This window comes from Tenrec ecaudatus, chromosome 1 (genome assembly GCF_050624435.1).
Source record: "Tenrec ecaudatus isolate mTenEca1 chromosome 1, mTenEca1.hap1, whole genome shotgun sequence".
NCBI lineage: Eukaryota > Metazoa > Chordata > Mammalia > Afrosoricida > Tenrecidae > Tenrec > Tenrec ecaudatus.
This window is the reverse complement of record NC_134530.1, coordinates 63,634,492-63,660,108: the sequence shown is the minus strand read 5'-3', so window position 1 is coordinate 63,660,108 and position 25,617 is coordinate 63,634,492. Positions and strand designations below refer to the sequence as shown.

Here is a 25,617-nt window from a genome sequence, read left to right as displayed (position 1 = left end):
CAGGCGGAAAACTAGACTTGCTTGGCTGGACCGAAGGCCCAAACAGAGACTGCTGTCAACTGGGGGTTAAAAAAAAAAGCTGCCAAAATGATGCTCACTTTCCTCAAACTAGAGGAAGGCAGGAAGTCTAAGCTGTAGGTTTAAAAAGTGGATTTAAAAAATCTGTGATCCAATGGGATTCCCCTCTGCCCTAAGTTTAGTACAGTATCTAAGAGATGAAATGATACCAACCTACTAGGCACTGAAAGAGATGGAGAACACATGGTGTGTGCTTCTTCCCTGCTGCAGCTCTCTATTCTAGACCAGGGCTTGGCAAACTTTTGAACTGGAAGAGCCAATGTCCCTGATAACAATTTAAAATTATTCGAGAGCCATAAATATATTTTTACAAACACATGAAATCACCATTATCTGAATAATAGCCTCTAAAATTTTTCAACTTTACTTCAGCCACATGTACATATAGAAAGAGCTGCATATGGCTCTAGAGTCACAGTTTGCCAACCCCTATTCTAAACCAAAAAGAGCCCTGGTAGTATAGTGGCTATTTGTGGAGCTACAATCCACATGGTCAGCAGCAGTTCGAAACACCCAGCAGCTCCAAGGGAGAAAGACTTTCCCCTCCCTTAAACAGTTAACAGTATTGGAAACTTACCGGGGTCACTGTGAGTCAGCTTTGACTCAATGGCAGTGAGGCTTTCTTGTTGTTGTTGCTTTATTCTAAACCAAAAGGTCATGCAAGGGATGAAAAAGTAACCTAGCCTAAAGTCTTATACCAGCAAGTCCTACCTTTCTGGAGGCCTAAACATTTCCTCCACAAAAGCAAAGTAAATTGGTTGAAATGGTTAAGTGGTTCATACACCTACTTCTTACCAAAATGAAGATAAATATATTTGTGTAAAGTGGAAAATAATAAGAAGCCCCAAAACAACAGCTCCTCCACCCTGATGCCCTTTTGCCTAACTGCAGTAGGTGTTTCTTTACTGAGCCTTTTCCTTAGAGCCAAGCTGCAGCACCATCGTATGGCCATTACAAAGCACAATAAAAACAAGAGGAGGACAGAGACAAACTCAGAATGCCACAAATCATTTAGTAAACCCCAAAAGTGACAGTACAATGTGAAGTTCTCTAGGCAGGCCCTGGACCTTCAATCTGCCAAAAAAAAAAAAAAACCCACCAAACTACAATCATGGAATTTTAAAAGTTAAGTACCCCAAAGACTAGCCTTGGTCTATGGTGCTTGCTCATGAAATACAAGCAAACCACATTCCTAAATGTGATCAACTTGCGGGCAAGAGAGAACCCTTAAATAAATTATAAATTATTATTTTTATAATTGTCCGCTGTCTCCCCTCAGCCATCTTTCTGTTGTTTGTCAAACTGGGACAGGGAGTTATATGTAGATCATTGTGACTGGTTCCCCATTTCTGCCCCTAACTCCCCCCTACACTCCTGGTATCCCTAATCTCATTATTGGTCCTGAGGGGTTTCAAAAATGAGGAGATGAACCAGGCAGGGTGCAGGGTAGCAACGATGAAGCATATAACTTTCCTCTAGTTCTTAAATACTTCCTCCCCCCCACTATCATGATCCTAATTCTACCTTGCAAACCTGGCTAGACCAGAGGATGTACATTGGTACAGATAGCAACTGGAAACACAGGGAATCCAGGACAGATGACTCCTCCAGAACCAGTAATGAGAGTGGCAATGCCTAGAGGGTGGAGAGAATGTGGAGTAGAAAGGGGGAACTGATTACAGGAATCTACATATAGCCTCCTCCCTGGGGGAGGGACAGCAAAGAAGAGGGCAGGGGGAGACGTCAGACAGTGTAATATATGACAAAATAATAATAATATATGAATGATGAAGGGTTCATGAGGTAGGAGGGAGTGGGGAGGGAGGGGAAAATGAGGAGCCGATATTAAGGGCTCAAGTAGAAGGCAAATGTTTTGAAAATGATGATGGCAACAAATGTACAAATGTGCTTGACACAATGGATGGATGTATGGATTGTGATAAGAAAAGAATTGTACATGCCCCCAATAAAATGATTTAAAAAAAATGATATCTATGTGATGGGGGTAGGGGAGTGGAGAGTGGAGACCCAAAGCCCAACCGTAGACACCTGGACATCCCCTCACAGAAGGAAGCCCTGCCCATGCCTGTGCCATCCTCATAAGTGTTATGCTGGAGCTCATTGTTGGAGCTACTGTGTCAATCTGCCACCAGTATTTGCAACAGGAATAGGCTCACTCATTGGAGACGGGGTTCGATGGTGCTTTCAAACAAAGAACTGAAGAAATAGGCTACTTCTGAGGGGTCAGTTGGTAGAAGGAAGCCTTATGAATAAAAGCATACAACAATTCCACTCCAGGTGTCTGTCCTCCCGAAAGCCTCACTCTTATGTGCAAAAGGACATGTGTGCAGACATGCCCACAGCAATTAACTACTATTCATACAAAGAAATTACATACTGCAAATAATAGCTGGGTCGTACAACTGCAGGAAGCATCACTCTAGCTATATTCTATAGAAATCTGTTAAAATGAACAAATCTGTTCTCCCTTTCATTAATTGGGCAAATATAATAAACAAAATAGAATAATTTAAAAAGGATAGATAGAAAACATGATCTGTGCCAACTATAAAAGCATTCAAAGCAATGGCATGTACATGAGAATGATGTGCTTTGACTTCAGGAAAGTACTGGTATTGTCTTGGGGGAGGCACAGGAGGAAGAAAGGTTAGCTGTACCTAAATTGTTTTACTTTTTTAAAGAGAAAGAGAAGGAAGAAAAGGCCTGAGTAAATACACTAAACTATTACATCTGTTTAATCTTGAAGGTAAGCAGACACACACAGTATATCTGTTAAAAAAAAGTTCTGTAGTTTCTGAGTACTTGAAATTTTCATAACCAAAGAATCCAAGCTAATTTTTTTCACAACCTGAGCAATTCAGTCCATGTTTTTAAAATATGTGCCCGAGCACTGTAGAAACCATAAACCAAGTTATCGATACTACCAGTCTCATCAGCAGTAGCAAAGTTTTCATATGCAACCAATCTCTCCTTCGAATGAAGACTCCCTGGAGATAACTGCCACCACAGGCACCTGTATCTGTATCATTATTCTCCATTAGCACAAACAGTTCCACCACGTTTTCGAAGCCCCTTCATATATCCTTTAATGGCCAAACAAAAGCTCTGCAAGTGGCAAACACTAAGTTTTCAGAAATGAGGAATATAAGGAATTCATAATTGCACTTAGGAAAGAACTAGTGCTGAATTAGCAATAAGTAAGGTAAGCGCAAGCTTATTTGTACTTATTAATCTGTAGTGAACAATTTTCCATTTTTTCCCACATTAAAGATCTGAAAATATAAAATTGTTCTTTAGGTATATAGTGGAAGGATAACAGAAAGGTGTTTTAATGTAGGTAGCTATAGGTAAAGGGCAGAAACAGGATGGAAGGAACAAAGATGAAAGCTAGATTTGTTAGAAAACACCTCTATTCACTTTTTCAAATTTACATTTGGACCATGTAAATTCCTACATAACATAAAACTGAGACTAGCAATGCCTAAAAATTGAAAGCAAATGGAAACAAATGCACCTAATTGTGCACTGCATTACTGGCTTAATGTTTCGGAGAGAAAAAGTTTGAAGAAAAAAATGCCTTTTTTTTTCATTTGATTTTAAAATAGTCATTTGTACATCCTTATGATAATATATTAAGAATAAAAAGAATAAGCATTGCCCAGGTCTAATTAAAAAGAGCCTGGGAACAATAACCAACACAGTAGCACTAAGATTATGGTCAATAAATTTTAAAAATAGGGTTTCTTGGGAAAATGGCTGATTTCAGACCTGAGATAGAAAACATACAGGAAGATTCAAGAAAACCTCTCATCACACAAGAAATAAAGTGAATTATCAAAGACTTGAGTCTTCTTTTTAAAAGGATCCCAACTAAGTAATGAAGAAAGAACTAAGAAAATTCATTACAATTTTTGCATCCCTTAGTGAAATGATAGAACACTGATCATTAATAGTTGCTCATTTCTATTAGATGAAGAGCATCTACAGTAGCCCTCCTGAACCCATTAATCAACCTTTAACCTCACAGAGACATAGAAAGCATGCCAGGTATCATATACTTCTTGATGTACGTGGTAGATACATAATCGTTTGTCAATTTGAGGACTAAGAGTGTAGGGGTGGAGTCTAGCTTGTCAATGATATCATAGCCAATGAGGCCCCTGTGTGGGCATGACCTTCTCCTGATAATTCGGGGAAATCTGGTACTTCCTCCTTGGAGGCAGGAGACATTTTTCTCTCTCTCTGGGCTACTCCCTGGGAAACATTGCAGCTGACAAGACACATGGAACTACGCTAGTGCCCTGAGCTAGAGAAGCAACATGGACCTACCCTGATGCAACCAGAACTCTGAAGTTGGAGAAGTCACGTAGAAAGAGACCCCTGCCAGCGCTGAGATGCTTACAACACCACTGGATCCAGAGACTTTCTACCCACTGGCCTGTGTTCTTCCCTCATTTGGAGTCATTGTGTATGCTTCATGAGTCTGAAGAGGACTTTATAGGTTGGTATCGGACATATGGGCTAATATTGGACTTATGAACTTGGATTGGACTGGGATGCTTTCTCAATGTTCAATTCATCTTGGTATAAAACTCTTTTTCATACACATGTGTGTCCATCGATTTGTTTCTCTAGTCTACCCAGACTAACACAATGTACATAACACTATATCCTCATTAAAAAAAAGGGGGGGGGGGTGGGAGTGGGGAGGGAGTCCAAATGTGACTGAGCCTCTGGTCTGGTCAGATATTTAGTGATTAAAAAACAACCAAACATTAATTTTAATGTCTGATAAAATATTAGGTGTTGCTTTTATAAAGAGGTTTCAGGAAAAAGTTCTCATCTTTCAGAGATATTCACAAAATGCTTACAGATAAAATTATATGAAATCTAGGATTTACTTTAAGACAATCGATTGGGAGGAGGAGCTGGAGAAGTCTATTAGGATATAGATGAGATAATATTGACAACAGTTAATAATTACTGAGTAAAGTGTTGGTTACATAGGGGGATTCAAAAGTTCATTACAAGAAGGCTTTAAAAGTTCATGGAATGAGGGCAATGAATGTACAAATGTGCTTTACACAATTATGTATATATGGATTGTGATAAGAGTTGTATGAGCCCCTAATAAAATGATTAAAAAAAACAAAACAATGAACAGATCAAAAAAAGTTTGTGGAAACATTCCACCATCTTTCATGTTTCCCACAAATTATCTGAATTCTAGTTGCACACTATTTTTTCGACTTTCATCGATATTTGAAATTTTACCTACTTTTTAAACAGGAAATGCTCCATTATCTATATCTCTTCTTCCACAGCAAAAAGTTCAGTCCTTCACCCTCAGGTTATAGTCAGTGAGAGGAGAGACATGGTGGAGAGATTCTTTTATCTCACAGCTATGAAACCAACATCAAGCGCTCACAGTGCACACTGACGATAGGCATGTGGCAAAAGGAATGAGCAAACACACAAATAAATGTTTCTCTAAAAACCTCCTTTGTTCACAAGCGTCCCAGAAGTTAAATTGAGACCTCCCTCCGTGCAAGATCAAGTCAGAGCTTCTACTTGTTCTAGTTCCCACCCTGTCCGGCACATTTGTCATGTTTATGTCCTGGTTATCCCCATATCTGAAGCAAGCCTGAGAACACACTGTGGGTCCCCCAAATACATATCGACACACACTCTCCTAAATCTCTCCAAGCTCCAGATTCCCAGCTTTGGCCCCCACCAGAGCTCTATGCAATTTTGTCAGCCTTTTAGGATTCTGAGACATACGAGACTTTCAATGTTCAACCAGCAGGTGGCATTATCTCCCCAATTAGGACATCTAACAGCTGCAGTCCCAGAAGTCAGACCCTTTTCTTAATCTGTGGGGTGGGGGTAAGGGTAAGGAGGAATTCCCTCTAAACAATCAGCCTGGTGAGCAGCAGTCTACAACTGGGAAAGAAGTGAGTGGGAAGCAACTGGAGGGAACACACTTCTCCAAGATGCTATTGATCTTGGATATGACAGGATGCCATGGGGTTGTCCTTACAAGCACATATACAAATGTAGCCACTAAGGTGCAACAATTAAACACCCTTGTTTTAAGATCATTAGAGATGAAGAAAAGTCTACATCAAAGTAGGATTACGAGCTTTCACCCTGCCCTTCTAAAACATCAAAACAAACACCTCTCCCACCCCTGATACAGGAGTCCCTACAAAACCCAGTTTTGACTCAGCTGAGCAAACAGACATCTCACAAAGCTTTGTCTCCAGCCCAATCTTAATCCTCCTTCCAGTCTCCCACCTCTACCCCTGTTTCCTACCAAATACAATACAAGGCCCAATAGAAGCCCATGGAAGTCAATGCAACTTCTAGTTTTTCCTAGGCTATGGCTAACCAAGCAGCAGAAAGAATTCCAAACTACAGAGACCCTACCTGGAAGTGCAAAATAATGGTCCAGATCAGGCCCAGGGTCAGCTTGGGGTTGCCGTCTGTGATGTCATCATTACGAATATTCACTAGTTTCACCTGAAAAAGAAACAAAAGCAATTCTCAGAACCCTAGAATTTGATGTTTTGTTTTGTGTTTTTAGAGATTTCACAGATTACTGGCTTTTGGGGTGTCCAGTTCTGAGTTTCAATGCATGCAGAGATCTGGAAATTTTTGTAAATATCACTACAATCAGGATAACAAAAGAGTTCTAATACTCCAAAAAGCTCCATTCTGTTGCCCCTCTGTAATAAACCCTGCCTCCACATCTAACCCCTAATAACCATCCATTTGTTCAGTTTCACCTCTTCCAGATCATACAGATGGAATAATACGCTATGAGTCCATCAACTTTTGAACATTAGCTTTTTTACGTTGCACAATACCTTTGAGATCTATCGAAACCATGCATCTATCGATGATTTGTTCTGTTTTATAGCTGAGCAGCACTCCGTTGTATGGTTATAAATATACTGTATTTAAACATTAACCCAATGAAAGATGGCTGGGTTGTTTTGAGTTTGGGGCAATTATAAATAATGTCAGTGTTCTTTTCATTTCTTGGATACATTTCTTAGAGTGGGGTTATCAGGTTATATGTTCATAAGAAACTTCAAAAGAAACTGCCAAACTGTCGACACCATTTTGAATTTCCATCAACAGGACAACTTTGCAAGCACCTGATACTGTGAAGTGCTTAAAAACATAGGTTAAGAGAGAGATGCTCTTCTCTTTCGCACTAGTCCTTGAGTCCTAGGTGCTGCACATGATTAAGCACTCACTTCTAAGCCAAAAGGCTAGTGGTCTACCCAGAACGGCTTGCAGAGAAAGCTGAAAAAACATCCACTGAAAACCCTATGGAACAGAGTTCTATTCCAATACATGCAGGGTCACTCTGAGTCAAAATTAACTTGTCAGTAGCTGGTATGATGGCCTAATATCAAATATGAACCAACCCCTTCACCCTCAGTAGATGCCCTGCTCCCATCTCCATTTCCCCATACATGTCTATACCTCTCATGGCATCATAGCTATCATAGCTGTACTCCTAACTTCCATTACAACAACACAGTGTACACAGACAGACCTTCCCCCTTTCCACCCATAGTGGCCAATCACTCCAGTTTGCTAGACTGAGGGGTTTCCTAGGACAAAGGATTTACAGTGTTAAAGTCTGAATCACCTGGTTTAATAGAGACTGCTGGTCATCCTACTCCCATGTCAACTCAACCCCTCTATTAACCTCTTCTGTCATGCCCTCATGACATGTAACATGTTTACCACAAAAGTGGGAAACTGTCCTTGAATTGCCTTCCATTCCTCTCTTCAGTTGAGATGAAATCTGTGTTAAGTAAGGAACACATTGCTTGTCCTCACAGAATCAACAGTGCATTGGAGCAAATAGAAATTAACACATTAGAAGTATATTTCTTTGGGAGCACAAACAAAAAGAACCTCAAGAGTTAATGGGAATTGTTGAAAAAAGCCCCCAAATCTAAGTAACTCAAATACATATACACATGCCATTGAACTTCTTCTTGAATTTCTTACTGTTGCTTGACAACCCTGGCAACACCAAATGTTTCCCATACAGCTCACTCTGTATGGGAAGATAAATCCGCTCAGTTCCTTATCCATCTTCCTCTCTACTACAAAATAGTCCTCTATCTTTCCCATTCTTCCACCCTTCTCTCTGTATCTCAGAAAAAGAGGTAAAATACATTTCTTTTCAAAGGTGACCACACCAACTTGGGTGTTTGCAATTTAAACTCTAATACTTTCCCCTTTTTCATATTTGAATTTTGTTGTTGTAGTCTTTGGATCACACAAGCTGATGTGCTTCTTCCATGTGGGCTTATTTGACTTCTTACTTAGATGGCTGCTTGTTTGAATACAAGCCTTTAAGACCCCAGACATTATTCCGATTGACAGCCAGGCACCATCTTCACCACACTTTGCTGTAGCACCCTTATCTTCAGCGATCATTTCATGAAGGTGAGTACTGAACAGGGTTATGTTATCAGGACTAATGTTTCTTGGATTGCGGTTAGAGTCAAGTGGGGCCCCAGAATCCATCTGCTTGTCCCTAGGATATGCATGACTCAAGTCTACTTTGGCAACCATATTATAACAAAATCAAAACTCCGTACGAGCAACTACCCCAACAACAGCAACAAACCAACTAGCAGACAAAAAAATCAAAACAAAATCAATCATCACCCTGGGGTATAAGGCAATTGCATCATCAATTTCTCCAATGACATAGCACTCTGGACACTGCAGGCATGAGTCTATGCAAGTACAGCTCTACCATGAGCTGCCACCCATGAGTTGTTACTTCACACAGTTCAATCACCCATTTGATTGAGCTCTGTTTACCCTAAGTAAGCATGGGGACTGGTTCGATGGGGAAACTTCCTGGATCAATCTTTTCAAGTTCACATCCCTGCCCAACAGATCAAAACCTGTCATGTCACAGTATGGGGGGCATCAAGGTACTAAATATATGGTAATTTTGGGTCCTTCTCCATTCGACAACCACCAAGCCGGGGATTCCCTGCAAAGTTCAACAACTACTATTTCCACAGGTCTAGGGTGGCCACTCTCTGCTTGCTCTTCCATTGGAGTACCCCAGTCCTCAGTCCAAGGGTGCAGGCACCTTTGAAGCAGGGTTCAAGTTCACTCTGCTGGGCCTCTCTGTGAAGTCCTTCTGGTGTAGCCCCTGGGTTATGCCATGCTTTCCCATAAGGTCAGCATCCAAGGTCATCAAGCTTTGTCCATGGCATGGTTCACTGAGGGTTGGGTAGAAGCTTATTCGTAGTGTCTACTCAGGTATATAAAATCTGGTTCATTCAAAATCATTACTAAAATTTGGCAACTAAAAGATATTTAGTATCAGTATGAGCAGGGAACTTATCAATGTGAGAATAGATGTATATTTAGAATTCTAAAATAACCATTTTAATGTAGTTTCTGAAATGGAGGTGCAAAGAATAGAGGTAATAAGTTTCAGAATCCTTTCTGTAACACAATTCATTGTGTTTCCATAGGCTTTGCTGTATAATCCTTATAGTTTGATGTTTCCCTGGATCCACACTTTTCTCGTTGATTACAAAATTTATAATTTAATTAATATTACAGTTTACAAAAAAAAAAATCTGGTCCATTATTTCCCTAGGTTCCCTACAATCATTTTTAGCATCCTTTCCTGATGTGAGGTTACTTCTCCCTAATCACCCACCATACTCACCAGCAGAACTATCAGTGTCTCCTTCACAATGCAGATGCTCCCCTCCCTAGATCTTGGCTTGATTTTCTGTCAAGGCTCTCCTTCTATTCCTGTGGGGAGCCGTTGATTTGTCTCAGCTTTGTCTCGATGTTGTATAGCTTCAAGTGGATGGTCATCTCCCATTTCCCCCTCTTGAAGGAGTGGCCCAAAATAATATGAGGTCTCTTGTGAGGTACATAAAATGGAGGTGATATATGGTTCATGGCCAGTAGGCAGCCTTCTCCCCTTTTGTTCAGAAATTTGTCCCTAAGATTTGTTTAATTGATGTTTCACCTTACAGTAGTGGACTCATACAATACTTGTCTTTTTGTGATTGACTTAATTAACCAGCATAAAGGTTTCCAGGTCCTACCATGTCATACGGTGATTCATCACTGTTTTTTAGGGATGCGTAGCATTCCATTGTGCATATGAACCATAGTTTCTTGATTCATTTTTCTACTGGTGGGCATTTGGGCTGCTGTGAATACAGGATAATATACATCCACTCATGTTGTGTCTCTCATTGCTTTAGGGCAAATGCCTTATTTCTTTAGGGCATTGCTGGATCATATGAGATTTCAATTTCCAGTTGCTTTAAGTATCGCCATATCATTTTCCATAGTAGCTATATGTATTTACAAGTCCGCCAACAGCATATATGAGTTCCAATCTCTCCACATCCTCTCTCGCACTTGTTATTATTATTTTTCAATTTGGGCTAGCATTGCGGATGTAAAGTTTTATCTCAGTGTGGTTTTAATTTGCATCTTTCAGAAGGCGAGTAATCGTGAGCGTTTTTCACGTGTTTGTTACTTCATTTCTGTACTTCATGTGTACTTCATTTTTGGTGAACTGTCTGTTCATGTCCTTATCTTGTTATTTTCTTATTGAGCTGTTGTAGAGGTCTGTATATTTTGGTAATTAGCCCTTTGTTCGATGTGTCATTAGTAAGAAAATTTTTCACAAGGTGGGCTCTCATTTCACTCTCCTGATGAAGTCTTTTAATGTGCATAAGTGATGTAATTTCAGCATGTCCCCAATGTCTACCTTGTCTTGTGTGTGTGCCTCGCCTCCTTCATTATAGCTTTTCTTTTCATGTTCTTCACTAGTTTATCTTTTTTCTTCACTGTGAGCCTTACCTACGGTGAATCCATAAGGTTTAATCTTCAGCTTTACTGTAAACACTCTTCCTTTCAGCAGAGGACTAACCTTTACAGAAGGACTAACTCCCAAATGAGATGCACAACCATAATACAGATGCTTACTAGCAAAGTGTGAGTCAGAACTGGGCTAGTCAGATTTAGCATTTACTGGGGGTTTCCTAAGGTTACTGAGAACAGCCCTAAGTAGGACCCCAATGCCAAAAGTCCTTGACAGAATGAAGGAAACAACAGAATGGTCTTACCTGTTGCTTCTTCAAGAAGTCTAGGGCAATCTGCACATTCTGCAACCGATGAAAACGCATCCTGCCCTTCTCCCGGGGCTGCAAACAAAAAAAGCAATGTTAATGTTTAGCTATACTATTTTACCCACACAAACCCTTTACATTTTGAGGACCGAAAGATCCAGAATTATACATGTTGAAGCCAGGTGTGGGAGCCTTACATAAAGCACGCATTAAGAGCAGAGCCTGCGTTGTGTTACACAGGCTCTCAGAGATCCTCCCCCATGCCATGTTGACCAAGATGCATCCCATGAACACACACACTGTGACTACTGCACTGGATCCGTGCTACAGCGTCTCTACGGAATCTTCTGTAGAGTTCCAGGTAGAATTTGGTTCTAGATGTGAGCTTGATGGGAATGAAGACAAGAGCTCTATGGCTACTACAATCAACACTCCCAAACGAGGACACTCTGTAGAAGTGTCAAACCCTCTCTGGACAACAGAATAACTTTCTAAATCAAAGGTTTAAGAACAATCTTTTCAGCAAGACCTCTATTCAGTGATCTCAAATAAACTTGTGAACGGGCTTAAGGAAATGAACAAACCAAAAGATCTACTGTCGTTGCGGCAGTTCTGACTCATGGTGATGCCATGTGTTAAAAAGCATAAATGCTCGACTGCAATCTTTATGGGAGCAGATCTTTCATCTGCAGCGCTGCTGGGCGGATACTAACTACTTCAGGCTGTTGCTGTAGTCGTTAGGTGACATCCAGCTAATTTCATATGACAGAGGAGAACTGCCCTTTTTGGTTTTCTAAACTCTCATTTTTACAAAAACACAGTGACAAGTCTTTCTCCAGTGGTGTTACTGGGTGTATCTGGACTGCTGACCTTTCAATTAGCAGCTAAGCACTTGACCGTGTGCTACCAGGGCTCTTTGGTCAAAGCATAAACCATTTGTACTACCCAGAGACCTAGGAAATGCTGGGGCCAGGAAACTAGAGATTGTGAGGCAGGCGTCCTCGAACTGCGGCCCGCCGAGGACATTGATCCAGTCTGTCGGGTGTTTTGCCCTGTTTGTTTGTTTTTTTACTTCAAAATAAGATATGTGCAGCGTGCATAGGAATTTGTTCATAGTTGTTTTTTTTTTTAACTATAGTCCGGTCCTCCAACGGGTCTGAGGGACGGTGAAGTGGCCCCGTTTAAAACGTTTGAGAACCGCTGTTCTAAGGCAATGGAAAGAAAGAGTAAGTAAGATGGAAGGATGACTTCAGGAGCATAAGGAATTGAGATGCTGTTTACTCCTTCTTTCTGGAGAAAGATCAATTAACTATAATTTAGGTCCAACAAGTATGAAATACTTGCACACTTGCACATCTTTACTCCAATATCACACAACCCTCACCCATCACCAAAAGAAATACCCTAAAACATGCAGGTTAAATTTTTATTCTTGTAACTCCATGCAGTGAGTGGTTTACAAACAATAGGCTGCTTTGAAAACATATGACAGGTGAGTGATGAAAACCTGGAGGCTAGAGCGGTGGCGAGAGTATCGGTTATTCTAAAGTGTGGAGCCAGGAGCAATTAACAGTCATGCTGTCAACTAAAGCCTCCACAATTCTGCAAACTCAACTCAAACAACACAGCAAGGCCACCAGAAAGCTACAGGTCTCCAGGTCACAATAGGTCTTGCCATTTCCAAATAACCAAGAAAAACAAGTATCTTTCCAGAATCAGCTAACAGTGGTAAGAGGCACAATTAGTTTAACCACTTTCTTTGGGACCCACAATCCCAGGTGGAAAGGGAAGAAGCCAGTTGGTAACTGAGCTACTTAGGAGACCTCAGATTCTCTGATGGCCCTGCAGTGCCAGCTGTTGTGCTGGCAACCCTAGGAGGACCTACTACATCATCATCATCTTCCTCCTCCTGCTCCTCGCTGTTTGCATGACGCCAGGAGGGCATGCTCACCAGTCGGAGGGTCTTCAGCCCTGCTGGCTCCTTTGGCCATCAGCCAACGCAATGACACATTGGAATAACAACGAGAGATTCACAACACAAAAATGAAAGGAAATGAATGCAACATTAAAAAAAGAAAATCCAAGGCAAAAATATCTCCAATTCCAAAAATAATACAAAACAAAATCAAGGGTAAAGCAGATAATTACACTAAATACTAATGTTGAAATATATCTTTAATTCTCCAGTTTGCCCATCTTCTGTTTGTATGAATAAGCTAAGAGATTATGAGAATAACTATGAAAGAAATAAAACTGAATGGTATTTGTTGAAAAGATGCTATTTCATGAGGAGTATCTCCACAAACACCTGTAGATTTCCAAAGGTTAGGAATAGAAAGTAGGCTGGAGTAGTTTTAACCTGTTCTGTAAGCAATGTCAATAAAAGAAATAAATTTCAATTAAAAAGTCACTATGAATTTATCAACTATACCATGCAGACTGGTTATAATATAACTCTATGAGCACTGGAGCATAAAGTCTAATTCCATTAAAGTAAAATTCTAAGTATGAAATTATAAACGAGGGCCAGGGAAGAACTAGAATTTGCCATGTGTTAAAATTTGGCTGTGCTCAGACATGCTTCTGTCAATTTAAAGCATATACATATATTTCCGCCCCCCTAGTATGGCAAGGCAAAACAGATGAGAAGCCAAAACAGAGGACACTGGGGAAGCCTAATCTAATCCTAGAAGGAGCTGAATATTACTTAAGAAGCCAAAATCTAGCTTGCCAAAACCTGTTCTTTAAACACAATGACTAAGAATTCACCATGGGCAGTAAGTGGGCTAGGTTGCACAGATTACTCAAACTGTGCCCCTCTTCAGCGCTTTCTCTCCTCACAGATGTTTGCAGTACCCAGTCCTGGGCTTCTCCAAATAAACACGATGCTATGGTGCTCGTGAGAGAACACGAGCCACCGTTTTCACTTGGCTCAAATGTATGTAGAATAGGCCTACAAGTGAGGTTATTCTAAACCCCCAAACACAGCAAATAAAAGAATGACCAGGCAGGATTACGTTCAGAAATGCAGGATTTTCCTTCAGCCATTTGTAATCGAGGTTACAACCTAGCTATCAAGGGAGCACATAAGTAGTGACGACGACGACTGCCCTAGCACTGAAAGAGCCACTAGGCGAGGTTCCCATTGGGAGAAGAGGGGCTCACCAGCTTGATGCCCGAGAGGACCTCCAGCAGAGAAATCAGGTTATGGCCATCCCGCAGGTCTTCATAAAGATCATTGATGTGCTTGCGGACCTGTGAAGGAGAGGGCAAGACAGGCTTTTATTTGACCCTGAATTACTTTATTTTCCACACAGGACTCTGGTTCTAGGTAAACTCAATATGGGGAATCTGACACAAACAAGTAGTAACATAGTAACACAATTGAGGGATTTTCTGTGTTGTATAGCACAGATGAAATTGTACAATTGCCAGAAGTGTTTTTGTTTTTAATGAAATCAGATTTACCAGACCAGAGCATACATACTCTGGTCAACACTGAACAAAACCCAAGAAAGTTTGGGCAAGGAGATGGGAATCTCAGTCACACTAAGACTTCTTTGGAATTATGATGCACCTAACGTGATTAGGTGGCCAATGATGGAGAAACCATGCCACCCACAGTCCCCAAGTCTTCCAGATGCTGCCAACTCCAAACACCAGTTGCTGCCTGGTGAATTTTGGTGCACAGTGACCATACTGGAAAGAATAGAACCATACCATAGAGCTTTCAAGAATTTATTTTCCTCTTTGCTGAAACAGACTGGAGCAGCTAGTGGGGTTTGAACTGCCAACCTTTTGGTAAGCCGATAAGCACTCACTCATCTATCCAAGTAACTGGATAAATGAAATGCAGTATTACTCAACCATAGAGAAACATGAAATTCTGGTACATGAAATAGATGAACCTTGGAAAAATTATGCTGTGTGAAGTAAATGAGACATCAAAGGAGACTGTATGATTCCACTTATGTGAAAAATATAGGCAAGTGCCCGAGATAAATTTATTAGTGGTTACCATGGGCTGAGAGATATAAACTCAACACCAAGCTCACTACCATCAAGTTGATTCCCTGCTCACAGTGGACTCCACAGGACAAGGAGAACTGCCCTGTGAGGTTCGGAGACGGTACACTTGGTGGGAACAGGAAGCACCATCCTTCCCCATGGAGCAGTTGCTGGTTTCCAACTGCTGAATGTGTGGTTAGCAGCACAATGCATAACCAACGCACTTTGCGACCCAGGCTCTTAGAAAACTAGGTATAGAAATATAAATGTTTGAGGTCTGAAGGGCTGGCCCCAATCCCAACTACGTAGACACCCCCCCATCCCCGTAGAAGAATTCACTTCAGAGTGCAGCATGGAAGCTACAGCTCAGAGAGAGGGACGTGTCTGATCAGAGCACACAGGAGCAAATGAAGGGAGAGTAAGAGAGAGTGGAAGACATCCTGGCTCACCAAGCCCCTAGGATGATATTCCCATTCAGAGTAGCCAAAGCAGAGAGAGGCTCATAGGGCCAGCCCCAATACGAGACACGATGTCTCTCACTGACCCATAGTGCTACGGGGACAATACTGGAGAGACAGTGTAGGAACTGCACGGATCTGACCCCACCACACCGAGGCAAAACACTAAGGGTGTGCAACAGAAGAGCAAGGGGAGCACAGCAACGAAGTGCCTAGAGAATAAAAAAATAGACTTTGGGGCCAGAGTGTGGCACCCCATCAGACTGAACAGGAAAAAAATTCCTAAAAGTCAACTAACAGACCTTGAACTATTTACAGGCTTTTCTTTCTCTTGTTGTTGGTTTTTGTTGTTGATTTGTTGCTTTGTTTTTGCTCTGTCTTGTTTTTTGGTGCATATTATTATCTCTGCAGGTCTATCTAGATAAGATAGATGGGATAAACAAGCTGGAGGAGAAGACCACAGACCAACAGTTCCAGGGGGGACATGGGAGAGGGGGAAACGGGGGAAAGGAAGTGGATGTTAACAAATCCAGGGACAAGGGAACAACAAATGATCTAAAATCGATGGCAAGGAGAGTGTAGGAGGCCTCTTGGGCTTGATCAAGGGCAATATAACCGAGAGGAATTACTGAAATCCAAATAAAGGCTGAACATGATAGTAGGACAAGAAGAAAGTAAAAGGAAATAAAGGAAAGATGGACAACAGAAAAGTGGGTGAAGGGAGACATCGGACAGTGTAAGACATGAAAAAAATTTATAAATTATCAAGAGTTCGTGAGGGAGGGGGAAAATCAGGCGCTGATACCAAGAGTTCGAGTAGAAAAAAAATGTTTTGAGAATAACGAGGGCAACAAATGTACAAATGTGCTTGACACAATGGATGGATGGATGGATGGATGGATGGATGGATGGATGGATGGATGGATGGATGGATTGTGTTAAAAGTTGTACAAGGGGGGAGCAGGGAGGGAGGGGAAAAAAAGAGGACTTGATGCAAAGGGCTTAAGTGGAAAGCAAATGCTTTGAAAATGATGAGGGCAAAGAATGTACAGATGTGCTTTATACAATTGATGTATGTATGGATTGTGATAAGAGTTGTATGAGTCCCTAATAAAATGCTTTTTAAAAAATGTTGTACGAGCCCCCAATAAAATGATTTATTAAAAAAAGAACTATAAATGTTCAAGGTATGTTTATATGCGTAAAAGAGAATGAAAATGAACTTATTTGGAGAAAATTACTAATGCTGAATCAGATAATAGTGGTCATTTGGGAATAATATTTCCTCATTTTTGTGTAATTCATAATGTATAGGCTACAGACATGACATGCTTTTAAGTGTCATCTGAATTATTAATATCTTCTATATTGTTCAGCAATATGTGGTGTATGCTGATCTCTATAGCTTAAATATGGCTGTCATGATCCTTTCAAGCTAACATGACATCGCTGGATGTAATGTTGGAAAACATGTAGTTATACACTGTGTAGTATAATTGTAGTATACCACAATGTAGTGTACTATGTAGTATATTTCTATTACACAGATGTAATAGGGGTAATTTATTTCATGCACATAGATGATGAGAAAATCAAATTAAGCTTACTGCCATCGAGTCGATGCAGACTCACAGTGAGCCTATTGGGTAGGGCAGAACTGCCCTTAGGAGTTTCAGAGACTGTAACTATTTTTTGTTGTTGTTGAAGTTTTTAACTCTTTACAGGAGTTGCAAGCTCCATCTTTTTCCAGAGGAGCAGCTGGTGGTGCACTATACCACCAAGGTTCCTTAGAAAATGACAACATGAAGTAAAATACTTAAGAAGTGATGAGACTTGAGTATTAGTTACTTGTATTTTAAATATGATTTACTTTATTGTAAATTTATATACAGCAAAAAAGGAGTGCTGGTGGCATGCTTGACTGTTCACCCAAAAGGTCAAGCCTACTAGCAGCTCTGGGGAGAAAGGTGTGGGGCTATGTGTCCATACACATGATCGTCTTGGAAACATCATGAGGAGTTCTACTCTGTTCTACAAGGCAGCCAGGAGTCAGAATTGACTCCATCCAGGGCAGTGGGTATGGTGCTTATGGTTTTTATGCAGTGAAATCGGGAACTCGATGAGGCTGCCATCTTTTCTGGGTTTCCCAAATGTTCTGCCTTTGACAGAGTGCAGTGTTACTTTTCTACAACTCTTAGTGGAAAATGCAGGAGTTGTCTTTGTCTGACAGGTGTAGCCTTACATGGGTTTTGGCTTTTCCAAGTTTTGCTTTAATTTTAAATAATGACTATTTTTAACAAACCGTTTGCCAAATTTCTGACAATTTAACATTTGGTATTCTTAAGTCCACACAAAGAGGCTCTGGTACACCACTGTCCCTAACGTTTCAAGACAGTCAGTTTCAAGCTTGGGTCTGGAACAACCAGCGTGTGCCATCAGCAGAAATAAGCTGGTCAGGAGCGTTAGGAAGAGAGTAAATTTGGAAAGTGCGATATAAAATAAGTTGAATTTAAAATGACAGCACAAAACTACGAATGGAAACATTCCTGAAACAGATAGAAACATCAGAATTCAATCGGGGTCAACTGAGAACTTAAGTTCAGAAGTCGTATGCACAGAGGTGCTAGCTGAAGACATGGGTAAGGTGGGAAAGGTTGAGCTCTCTTTTTAGGGGCAACAAGGAGAGCAAAAGCTAAGGACTGAGCCTTGGGGAAAAGCCAAAATTAGAAGGCAGGAGATGGAAAAGTAATCAACAAAAAGCGAGGTTAAGAAAGCTAAGGGTTGAGAAAGGGTTTTTAATATTTCTACAAATAGGTTTTTAATATTTCTACAAATAGGTAAGAGTGATTTTGTGAGAATAATTTTCAAGAGAGCGGTGAGAGATAATGAAAAAATGAAGTTAGTCACAAAATATTAAATACTTGACATAAATAATTAAGACAGCAAAGTTAAGGTTTATTTTTGATATATAAGATCTGAGCATTTTAAAAATGCACTGCCAGCACGTTGACTCTGACTCAGAGGCCCTACAGGACAGGGTAGAACAGCCCTATTGAGTTTTCGAGAGTATAACTCTTTAAGGAAGTAACCACCACCTCAATCAGGGCTGGGTGGCTAATAATTCTGTAAATAAATTAGAGAGCTTCAGGGACCAAGTACTATTATTTCATTAGTAGGGTAGTAGAGTACTGAAAAGCAAAAGGAGGTATCTTGAAATGTAAAGTTTATTTTACACCATGGACCAATATCCATCTCCTTATGTACATCCAGTTATGTTTTAAGCCTGTATATCTCAAAGTTGAAACCTCTCTCAAAACGCGTAGATCATAACTACTATGTCTTCCAATCTTTGTGAGAGTACAATCATGTAACTATGAAAATAAAACTATCAGAGAAATTCAATGGGGGGGGGCTATAGTGAGAGTTTTCTTCTGGAGAAATTTCAACAACAAAGAACAACAGCACATCTATTTCTGACGCAATTAGGGCACTGTTTTTTTTTTTTATTAAAAAGTGCTAATGTTTACTGGATGGTTCTGTCAGAAAAGAGTTAAATGCAGAAATGGGGTTTGAAGGGATCGAGTAATATGCTAAGATCAGATAGCATATAGCCAGATAGATCAAATCCAGGCCAGTCTCATTCTAAAATCCTAACGTGCTTGCACATACTAGGTTGTCTCTGAAGTGTTCCAGAAATCTCTTAAGAAAAAGCAGGATTTTGACCTGGTTCATTTCACTTTGAGTCCCTGCTAAGGACTTGACTTTCCACCTCAGACATACCAAATCAGATTATGTATTTTATCAAGATCTTCCAGGTGCATTTCTAGACTGTAAGAGGGAAAATTCCCTATAGACTCATTGGCCGCATTCATTTTCAAGGAAAAGCCTCATGATCAACAACAGAGTAAAGTTCCCCTAGACTTTTCACCTCAGGAAGAACTATCCTCAAACAGTAAGAGTAGAGGCAGGGAATCCCAGCTGGAGTAAGTTAAACTGGAGAGAATGAAACAGTGGAAGGCCCTTTGCAGATAGAATTCTAACATCTCTGAGAATGTCCTAAGCTTTGAAGGAAGCTAACAGTGACACCAGCCAACCCCGCTTAGCAAAGATTCTTTGAAGATGATTCTAAAATCCATTAAAGATAGCTTTTACTTAGATAGGCACGTATACACAGGGAGTAAAGCCCAAGTTCAAAACCTTCTGACTCAAATCCCTACAGAGGGGTCTGAGACAGTACATTTTTATGAAACAGACAGCCTCATTCTCTTTCCTGTGGAACAGCTGGTGGATTTGAGCTATCTACTGCGGGTTTGAACCACTGACCTTGCAGTTAGCAATCCAATGCCTAACCTACAAGGCCACCAGGCCTCAAAGCCCAAGTCCAAATGTTACCTTAAATCTTTGGGTGGGAGTTGGCAAGCATTAAGAGTGCAATCAAGCCCTGGAAAATGTGGTCCAGGCAGCTACAGCCACAAACTACAGCCACCATAAGGTCACACTTAGGCAGCACACCTCTCCTAAAAAGCTAACTAGCACTTCTTTGTCAATCTCGTAAATTAAACACTACTGACATTTCCCACAGACATGGGTAAACAATGAGGTGTTCAGGGAGCAGTGAGTGGTCTCATGCTGCTCCAGCAGAGACTACACAGGACAGTGCTTGGAAACATTATAGCTATCTATCTGTCTACTGACTACCTCTGCTGGCCTAGAAAGGCCTCAGAGAAAAGCTGGTAAAAAGGCAGACTTAGAAATTTTATGCGGGAATTCTTAACAAAAAATATAGGAAAGCCAGTAGCATTCAGAATGCATACTTTGAAAATACAAAGAACTATTCCATTAATATTGGCCTTTCTTTTCTTTTTAAAAAATCATTTTATTGGGGGCTCTTACAATGTTCCATACATCAATTGTATCAAGCATATTTGTACATTTGCTGCCATTATTTCCAAAATATTTTCTACTTTAGCCCTTGGTATAAGCTCCTCTCTTTTGCCCTCCCTCACTCACCCTTCCACCTTTGTGAATCCTTGATCAATTATATATTATTATTATCTCATATCTTATACTGTCCAGTTGTCTCCTTTCACCCACATTTCTGTTATTCAACCCCTTTGGGGGTAGGGGCTATATCCAACCTTGTGATAGGTTCTCCCCTTGCCCCCTCCCCAACAATCCCCTTCCCCATCATATCACTACTCCCACTACTGTTCCTGAGGGGTTTATCTGTCCTGAATTCCATGTGTCCGAGAGCTCTTATCTATACCAATGTGTGTTCTCTGGTCCACCCCGATTTGTAAGGTAGAATTGAATCATGGGAGGGGGGGTGGCGGTGGAGGAGTGAGGGTGAGCATTCAGGATCTAGAGGAATGATGTGTTTCGTCTGTGCTATACTGCACCTTGTTGAATTATCCCTTCCTTATAACCCTTCGGTGGGGGGATATTCAATTGTTTATAAATGGACTTTGGGTCTCCCCTCCATGTCCCGCCCCTGCCCAATTCACACTGGGTATGATTTTGTTCTGGGTCTTAGATGCCTGATACCTGACCCCATCTATACCTCATGATCACCTTCCTCCTAGCTCACTATCATGCTCCCCTCCACTGGGCTCTCCTCCAGGCATTATATGCCCTCCTCGCCATCACTTTTAGATCACTTGCTGTTCCCTTTTCCCTGAGTTTGTTGGCTCCAAACTCCCCTTCCCGAGCCCCTCCTCTCCCATGTTCCTCCCACCCCACTACCGCCGGTCCAGATCTGTCTGCTGACCCTTATGTATGTTTTCTGATCAAGTCTGACAAGGTGTCAAGCCCTGTTCCCCAAGCCCGAAGTCTATTTTCAGGATTCCTCGGGGACTTGGTTACTTTGCTCCCATTGCTGCCCTGTTGCGCTCCCTTTGCGTTTCATCCCACTGTGCATGGGGCAGACCAGGCACACTTTCCACACAGTGTCTCCATGCTGTCCCCATAGTGCTGTGGGTCAGGGGGGAATGTTGTGTCTCCTGGTAGGGTCAGCCCTATGGTCTTCTCTGTGCATAGGCTGCTCTGAGCAGGGTCTTGGGCCATGATAAGGTCCACTCTCTCTCTGGTCTTTCTTTTCTATTTGTTAAACGCTAGTCAACAGAAACTGAATGGGAAAGCATTTCTCCTCAAGAACTCGTGCTCTCAGGTAGTTCTGTGTCTCACTCATTGTGACGTTCTTTTTGGAAAATGTAGCTACCAGGGTCCAAAGTTATAAAAAACAAAAACAAATCTGGTGCCACTGAGTCAATTCCGATTCATGGCAACCCTGTATAGGGTTTCTGAGACTAAATCTTCATGAAAGTACATAGGCTCAGTTTGCACTCTTGGAGTGGCTGGTGGTTTTGAACCATTGGCGTTATGGTGATAGTCAGCAGTTCAATGCTTACCTGACAATACCACTAGTGCTCCTCAATGTCAAGAGCTATAGCACAGATAATTTAAATAAAATCTCATTGAAAACTCTGTTGCTCCCCTCCCCCCCATTTTGATGGTTCTGGAATATAAGCAGAACTCTCATTTATCACTTAGTACTTTATAATGAGTTGTTTATACATGCTAGGTGCTTACATCCTTCGTAGATCTCTTTTAAAACTGGATCAAAAGTGTTCTAACTAATAAAAAGGAATTAATCTGTTTATTTCAGAATGAACTATTCCCTAAATGGGAATATATTGCTCGACTAAATCTAGAACTTTGGAAGCTTGGTATTTTTAATCTTACGTCAGTTTACATCATTAATCTGGGTGTTCTTGGGGAACAAAGGGTGAAGTTGTTTAAAACAAAAAACCACACACACACAAAACCAAATCTCAATCCATAAACACCAGGCCATAGTTCAAAGAATTCCACAACAGAGCAGTGATTGCGTTTAGCAGTGAATTTCCCTCCGAAATGTCCCAAGATGACAAAATGCCATTAGAACTGTAGGACTAGGAGAAAAGATGAAAAATAGCCAGGGATTTAAGTAAAGCTCTGGCTGGCCTCCAATTCCTAACAATGCAGTGATGTGTTCCTCTAGGCTCCCTGCCTGGGCCTCTTGTCATCACGCAGCCCCCAGGAAGAGATCCAACAGGCAGCACCAGCTACAAATGAGCAGCAGGAGCCTGAGCATTTGTATTCACTGTCCAAGTTCAGGGCACAAGCTTGAGACAGGACAGGTTCAGTTCTTCTAACTGTGCGAGACAGGTAGGAAAGCAAAATAAGATGGGGCATGTCTACTAGGAAAACAAGAAATTTTGGCCATGGTTTCTCCATAGCCATCCTCCTCCAAGCTGTATGATCTTGGGCATGTCACTTTACCCATCTGATTCTCAATTTCCTTGGTAGAAAAAAAAAAAGAAGATAAATCAATTTTCACAGTTGTAAGAATCAAGTCAGATAAAAATCACTTTGTTTCTTTTTGCTATAAGGCACCATTGAAATATTGTTTACTTAAATGCCTGTTGTCCTACTTGGCAGAGGAGACTAGGACATGTATCCTAGGGAGAAAGAAATGAATAAGCAGAGAGGTGTGATGGTACACAATGCTGGGGAACAGCAGGTGGTCTTGCTTGGCACAGAACACTCTGAAGAGTGCCTGGAAAGGTATGTTGGAACCAGGCTGTAAAAGGCCCTGTGATGCAAGGATTTCCATTGAAAGACTTTATTTACAGAGAGGACTAGCAGGTTTTATTCTCCCTCTCTCATTTTCCTTCTGTCCGCACACTGAAGGAAGACACAGTATCTACCTTCAAGTTACAATCTAGCAATCAGAGATACAATGTATGCAAATATTATGGGGGGTTATAATGGATGTATATATAAGATTACAGAGAGAATACAAAGAAAAAGTGGCCAATTCTATACAGGAAAGCCATGAAAATCTTTACAGAGGTATTACCTATATACTCGAGCATATGACGAGATTTTCAGCACATTTTAAATGTACTTTTTGTGGTAAAATTGGGTGCTTCGCTGATATTCGGGTCGGCTTATACCCGAGTACATACAGTAAGCTGGAGTTGGCATCGACTTGATGATAGTGAGTTAGGTTCTATCCCAGCAAAACAGAGCTGGGAAGTTAATCCAAGTAAAGAGAACAGCATTAGCAAAGATACAGACCATGGCATGGCACATAGTCCAGCAGGAGTTGAGGATATGAATGGATATATTGGATGGTGTGAAATACAACAAAAATAAAGATTCCTGGGGGCTAAAGTGAAGGAGGGAGGGGACAAAGGGGAGCTGATATCAAGGAATTCAAGAAGAAAGAAAATATTTTCAAAGTGATTGTGGTAGCAATTGTACAACAATGCTTGATGTGATTGAACTATATCTGCAATAAAACGATTTATAAAAGAATACAAGGAGGAAAGGAACAAAAAAAGGCAGAACAGGTTCTAAAATCTCAGTTGTCTCTCTCTAGCAGCATGACCTTGAGCAAGTAACATAAATAAGTTTCTACACTTCATTTTCCTTATCAATAAAAGGAGGGTAACAATAGCATAAAGTCATTGAAAGATTAAATGAGGTAGCTTGTTTAGATGACTTAATATTGTGCGTCTGACTTGTACTCAATAAACTACTAATACTATTAGTATTTTTAATACAAAAAACTTCATTTGGAAACTATTATGGTAATAAGGTACAGAATGATGAAGCCCTGGCAATGGCGATAAAGACAGATGGAAGGAACCTTCTTAGCTTAAAGTAACCGAATTTCATAACAAAGGAGAGATTATAAGAAGGACTATATGAAACATGATTCTAATTCCTAACTTGAACAACTAGCTGGACCAGTAAAAATACTTAGCAATTCAGGATGTGCTAGTATTTGTTAGGATGTGACATACTTGTCAAGTAGACGGTCAGAAACAGGTCTTTGGGAGTGCAGAGTGGAGACCCAAAGCCCATCTGTAGGCAACTGGACATTCCCTTACAGAAGGGTCGAGGGGAGGAGACGAGCCAGTCAGGGTGTAGGATATCAACGAAGAAACTTAAAACTTTCCTCAAGTTCCTAAGTGATTCCAAACCCCACTCTCAGGATCCCAATTCTACCTTACAAATCTGGCTAGATCAGAGGATGTACATTAGTACAGATAGGAACTAGAAACACAGGGAATCCAGAACAGATGATCCCTTCAGGACCAGTGGTGAGAGTGGCGTACCTGGAGGGTGGAGGAAAGGTAGGGTAGAAAGACGGAACCAATTACATGGATCTACATATAACCTCCTCCCTGGGGGGTGGGACAACAGAAAAGTAGGTGAAGGGAGATGTCGGGCAGTGTAAGATATGACAAAATAATAATTTATAAGTTATCAAATGTTCAAGAGGGGAGAGCGGAGAGGGAGGGTGAAAAATGAGGTGCTGATATCAAGGGCTCAAGTAGAAAGAAAATGTGTTAAGAATGATGATGGTAACAAATGTACTCGGCACAATGGGTGTATGTATGGATTGTGATAAGAATTGTACAAGTCCCCAATAAAATTATTTTAAAAGAAAAAAGAATACAGGGCATTGCCTCCTTATTCAAATCTTGGAGGTTGAAATTGCTCTCACTCATAGTCTGCATGAAAGGCATAGCCTGAGAGCCCTATTTGACTTATGTGACCATCTCCCTGACCACAGCTTACTGAACTTAAATGGACAGTTGATCCATGGAAGGGAAAAAAAGAAAAAGAAAGCAAACCCTAGCCAATAGGGTTTTCTGTACTTATGTGTTTAAAATATAAGGCCTTGGGAATTTATGTCTTCATTTGGGGGATAGCTACAATAGCCACACATGAGCAATAGGAGAAACTTAGACATACTGATGGAGACATACAGAAAGAAGGAAAATTAAAGGAGCATAAGGTTTCCCTTATAAAAAAGAAGCAGAGTAATTGCTTGA

General features: G+C 40.9%; 1 protein-coding gene across 2 annotated transcripts in view; it reads right to left on the bottom strand.

Moving 5' to 3' along the window:
* MACF1 (microtubule actin crosslinking factor 1) overlaps positions 1 to 25,617 on the bottom strand; it is a 384,195-nt gene that overhangs the window by 202,330 nt on the left and 156,248 nt on the right. Inside the window, exons 3-6 of one of the 2 annotated variants that reach the window (XM_075554201.1) lie at positions 14,427 to 14,516; positions 13,147 to 13,242; positions 11,259 to 11,336; positions 6,529 to 6,621 (exon numbers count right to left, since the gene is read on the bottom strand). In XM_075554201.1, the coding sequence (XP_075410316.1) occupies positions 6,529 to 6,621; positions 11,259 to 11,336; positions 13,147 to 13,242; positions 14,427 to 14,516 (357 nt within the window). The remainder of the gene's footprint in view (positions 1 to 6,528; positions 6,622 to 11,258; positions 11,337 to 13,146; positions 13,243 to 14,426; positions 14,517 to 25,617) is intronic. The other variant, XM_075554202.1, reaches the window with a different exon arrangement.